Source organism: Ixodes scapularis, unplaced genomic scaffold (assembly GCF_016920785.2).
Source record: "Ixodes scapularis isolate PalLabHiFi unplaced genomic scaffold, ASM1692078v2 PGA_scaffold6__148_contigs__length_123643588, whole genome shotgun sequence".
Classification (NCBI taxonomy): Eukaryota; Metazoa; Arthropoda; class Arachnida; order Ixodida; family Ixodidae; genus Ixodes; species Ixodes scapularis.
The window spans coordinates 116265402-116270737 of record NW_024609881.1 but is presented as its reverse complement, the minus strand read 5'-3'; the positions used below and the strand labels follow the sequence as shown (position 1 = coordinate 116270737).

At 48.1% G+C, this 5336-nt stretch overlaps 1 protein-coding gene across 1 annotated transcript; it reads right to left on the bottom strand.

Annotated features, from left to right (window-relative positions):
• Positions 1-779: 779 nt before the first annotated feature.
• LOC8024626 (beta-alanine transporter-like) lies at positions 780-2621 on the bottom strand. Its single transcript, XM_002406391.3, has one exon. The coding sequence runs from the start codon at positions 2619-2621 to the stop codon at positions 780-782; it is 1842 nt and encodes a 613-aa protein (XP_002406435.3).
• Between the last annotated feature and the right edge of the window lie 2715 nt (positions 2622-5336).

The window sequence follows — 5336 nt, the reverse complement described above, 5'->3', positions numbered from 1 at the left end:
AACGCCCAATTCGCCGAAATCTCAGAATCTTGGGGAGCTTAACTTGGGGCTAATGTGGTTTGGTTCCAAGGCGCCAGAGTACTTTTCTTCTGCGTTTCTAAGGCTTTTCTTTGGCTCGCCGCATAATTGCTGAAGTGCCAGCCTCGAGCAAAAGTTGCCACATGGTAACCGAAGAACCAGCAGTGAAGCCCAAAGCTGGCACTTTTTTTGGGAAATTTAGGGCCGAAGTTGCCGTATGAAAACCAAGCAACCAGAAGTGCAGTTTAACTTTGGCACGTTTTGAGCAAATTAGGGTCAAGATACCCACACGCTATGTAAAGACGGCCATATTTGACTCTTCCTTGGCTACTTCGCGCTCTATATGAATTTTTAAGGCCCTAAATTTCCAGGCCAAAAACCAAAGTTTGGTTCAAAGAACTAATGCTTCAGGAAGAAATTACACTCGCCTTTCAGATTGGCTAAACTCAGTGAAGGCAGCAAAATTAATTGGTGTTCTGACCACATAACTGAACAATATCTAGACATGACGAGCTTCTGATGGTACATCTGGCGAATACCCCCCCCCCCCCCCCCCCCCTCCTCGTAATTTCTAGAATGAATCCCAAAACTTCTTTATATACGCAATATCTGAATCTAAGCGAAATCTAGTTTTATCACTAAATACGTCTCAAGTTCCATTAATATGTGCATCAAGTTCTGCCAGCAATTCTGTCACTCTACAATATCACTTTACATCCGCCCAAGCCTGTGCACGCCCTTGTTCATCTCGGACTTCCCGATTACTTTGCTTTACGTGGCTTAACAGGGCTATGCATCTGGTCCGACTGAGATGATGATGAAGTCCTAGAACCGAGTCCTGAGGATCGAAGGACTCTTTTCAGCTTTCCAGAGGCAACAGGGGGGGCAGATGACAATGGCAGAGCCACGGAAATGCCGGGTGCTTTCTTCTTGGCCTTGCTGATTGACTTTCGCGATTGCACTGAACTTAAAGAGGCCAGAATTTGGTGCTTTCGGTCCTCTTCTTTATCTTCGGGTTGCCGGAAGAACAGTGCAGGGGAGGGTATGTCCGGAAGCATATGCAGTGCAAGTGCCCCGCAAGCTGATAGGGCTGTGATGAGTGCGAGCATCACCCCCTTGCGAAGCATCGTTTCAGAGATGGTGAGCAGCATAGTAGCAATCGTCGCAACGGTCCCAAATCCGGTTGTGGCACATAAGCCAGTGGAGCGAAGCTCGGTGGGGAAGAGCTCTACCGTAAAAATGGTTAAAACGAATATGGCAAGCGAGGACAGAATCTTGACAGTAACCAACAAGGCACTGGTTATTGCTGTCGGTGTGTCGTCGTAGGTGACTGTCAGAAGAACAGTTCCGAAGCTGAGTAGTAAGACGATATTCACTAGTACTTTCTTCTTGCCAAATCGATCAATGGGAAAAAACAAGAAAGCGAAACCCAGGGGCGTGAACACGACATAGGCGATAGTGAACGACTGGTAATGCACGAAATAGTCCCTCAAGATGTTCACTGAGAATGCGAAGTCCACGGCGAACCAGGCGAAAAAGAGGATACCCGACCGCTTTTTCTGTGTGGGATCAAGAAACATATCTTTCATGGTGAGAGGCGGTGTCCTCTCGTTCTCGGCGGCCACGCCCTTCATGTCGGCTTCCGCTTTCATCAGAGATTGCTTTGCGATCTTAAGAGAAACGTGGTTGGTCGCGGCGGCCAGGATGACCACTTTCCGGGCCTCCTGAATATTCCCAGTAGCCAAAAGCCACCGAGGTGACTCCTGGATAAAGTAGAAGGCAACCACAAGCAACGACGTTGGGATCATGATTATCGTGTGGACAACAATCCAGCTGAATTTCAACAAAGTTAGCGAGACAATGATAACAGGAACAATGACCAGCGGAACCAAGCCGCAAAGAAAAGAGTACATTAGCCACTTGTGAGGAGAGGACACCTCGTAAAGTATCACAAACAATACCTTCATCAAGGTGTCCGAGCTTGCCGCCACCATAAAACGAACAGTCACGAAAACGAAGAACGAGTTGTGCTGTCCGCTACCAAAGCCTGCCAATAAATTAATCACAATGCAGAAGTAGGCGACAGGTCTGCGTCCAATATGGTCGGCCACCGTTCCGAAAACCACACCACCGATGGCTGCACCGATGTGGAACAGCAGCGAAGCCAGGTGTACCAGCCACGAGCGGCTGCAGACCAGGCTCCATTCGCTGATGATGGTGCTGCCGTACTCTTCCAGGTCGAAGTCCCACTCAGTGCAGGGAATGAGTGTGCGCATCGTGGAATTTTCGGTCTTCAGCGGTGGACTGTACATGCTGCACTGGCTATTGCGTCCGTCCTCCGTGACTGGGATGGCAATATTCTTCCACTGGCTCGTGCTCATGTTGATGTCATCGGGAGGTCGACACCAGTGGTCCATGACGCGGGCGGTCAGCGCAAAGCTTGTGGCATGGCACATGTAAGACGTCACGGCGATAATCTGGCATGCAATCACCATTCCTTGAAATATTCCGTCACCGAGCACGACGGTTCCCTCGATAGCTTGTCTGCGAGAAGAGTCAGGGTCCTTGTCGGCTGGATTCGCAATGCTTGGATGGGAATCCATGTGTGGGTATGTTGTCTGTGAGCATTAGTGCAATAGAACACCATGCACGTCTTCTTTTTCCTTCTTTCTCACCAGTCTCCTGTAATTACAAACATAAGCCTCAGCATAAACTGACAGCCTCGAAGAAAGCTCGCGCTGCAAAACTGAGGGCATGCTGAGCACGTGATGCTGAGAAACCCTGGCTTCAATCCCCACCCCTCACCGGTAAGATCTGGATGTGCATCGTGCCGGTGTGCTGTCATGTATCACTACTACGTGGAGCACGTTAAAGACCCTAAGTTAGCAGTTTCACTGCCTTGACTAAATTTCCTCATCTACAGCTGAGAAACAAGTCGCTCATTCCGGCCGTCTAAACCAACATACAGCACAATCACTCAAAGCAGGTTCAATGCCAAGAAGATGTAGCCAGAAAGCGCAGCCTCGCATCAATTCTAATTAGGCTGAAGTGATGATTTTTATATGGAAACAAACAGACATCAAAGACAGTAGATTTGTGAATTGTGAATAACGTGATTTTGGGATTGCGTTAACAACCTGAAAAACAATGTGTTTTACCTGTTTTTTTTTAATGTCTATCTTAAAAAGTTGTTGTCAAAAACATTATCTCCCCCCCCCCCCCCCCAAAAAAAAAAAAAGGAAAATCAGCCTTTTTATTTTGGTGAAGAAGGACTACCAACGACGCTGTACTATGGCGGGAATGAAATAATGGTCGGCCGCAAGTCGGCAAGCCAGAGTGGAAAGGCTGGCCATCTTTGAGGGACGGCAGCAACCAGACAACTGGTAAGCCGGTTGTCTGGTTTCTGCCGTCGCTAATAAATGGCGGTAACTGTCCGCGGTGTTGTGTCGACATTGATTTGCTGGCGGACACGATCCTGGGGAAACTAGCCCTAGACAGCTCCGCTGTAAAAAGGAAACAGTTCGCTCTATACATGGCTTCGACTGACATCACGTGAGCGACCATTATGGTGGCATTGCTGGAGAGCGCGTGCCTTCTCCAGCACACGTGTCGCACCACCAAATCTGTTTCCTCGGCAAGAGCAAGAAGGAGTGACCCAAAATTAGATGCCTGATAAACGTATGATGATGATGATGATGATGATGATGATGTCCATTAGCGTGGTACGATGACGGCACGTGAAAGCCATGGATACTTGCGGAAACCTTTGTGTGGCTATGCCATAAAATAAAAATACAGTACCTTCTTCGCTGTCACACTGCTGTGCGACTATCAATAAAAAATATTCCAAGCATGTTGATTGTTTTCCAGCAATGTCATACACCTGAGAGTATTTATAATGGCTCAGGGGATGAATCCCTTATTAAAACGAAAACGCTCAATCATGGCGTAATTATTTGAAAGCCAATAAATCGAGCCGCTCCAATGCGGTTCCAAGCCATGAATTTGTTTCCCCGCACGGCACTTCGCGGCCAATATTTCTATTGTAGTGTTTGTTTTTCTATTTGTGCTGTTTGCGCACGGCTGCAATTGCCGTCTTGAATTAATAATCTATGTAGAACGGATATTCACTCAGCTGGAAGTGATGCCTCACGGGAAGAGAAATCGCTTTTCGATCAACTTGAATGCAGTCAAAGCCACGACTTGCGGCAGGTATTAAGTGCACGGAGCTACGCCGTGGCGAGCTCGAAAACTTCTTGCGCTCATCCCAGCGCGCCACTTGGAGGGCAGTTTCTCCAAGAACCGTAGTATATTTAAACAGCAAAATAAAGAACCCGCAACCTTCGCCTTAGGCGAAGGTTGCGGGTTCAATCCCCGCTCCTGGCCCAATTTTTCGCCAGCTTTCTTTCTCTTTCCCTTTCCCTAACTTTAATGCAATAAATTGAACAATCACCTTCTCCCCTCTTCGTTCACAATATTACTACGGCTGCACTTGTCAATCTTCACCCATTCCCATTATGTATACGGTGCAGCCTATCCCTATGGGGAGGAGTGGTTTCCTAGATATCCTGGAAGACGGGCCCTTTCCAACATTTGCAAGCTGAGATGACGTGCCACGTAACTGCCGCATGTCGGAAATAGCGCGGGCCTTAAATCAGCAATGGTTGTCGTCTACCAAGTTAAGCGAATTCGAAACTAAACAGTACACAGAGAGCTGGTCAGAAATTGAGTCCGCCGAAACCAGTGGCCGGGATGGTCTAATCGTTTAAGGCGTCGCCCCGAGGCGAAGGTTGCGGGTTCAATCCCCGCTCCTGGCCCAATTTTTCGCCAGCTCTCTTTCCCTTGCCCTAACTTTAATGCAATAAATTCAATAATCACCTTCTTCCCTCTTCGTTTACAATATTACTTCGGCTGCATTTGTCAATCTTCACTCATTCCCATTATATATATGGTGCAGCCTGTCCCTATGAGGAGGAGTGGTTTCCTAGATATCCTGGAAGACGGGCCCTTTCCGACATTTGCAAGCTGAGATGACGTGCCACGTCACTGCCGCATGTCGGAAATAGCGCGGGCCTTAAATCAGCAACGGTTGTCGTCTACCAAGTTAAGCGAATTCGAAACTAAACAGTACACAGAGAGCTGGTCAGAAATTGAGTCCGCCGAAACCAGTGGCCGGGATGGTCTAATCCTTTAAGGCGTCGCCCCGAGGCGAAGGTTGCGGGTTCAATCCCCGCACCTGGCCCAATTTTTCGCCAGCTCTCTTTCCCTTTCCCTAACTTTAATGCAATAAATTCAATAATCACCTTCTTCCCTCTTCG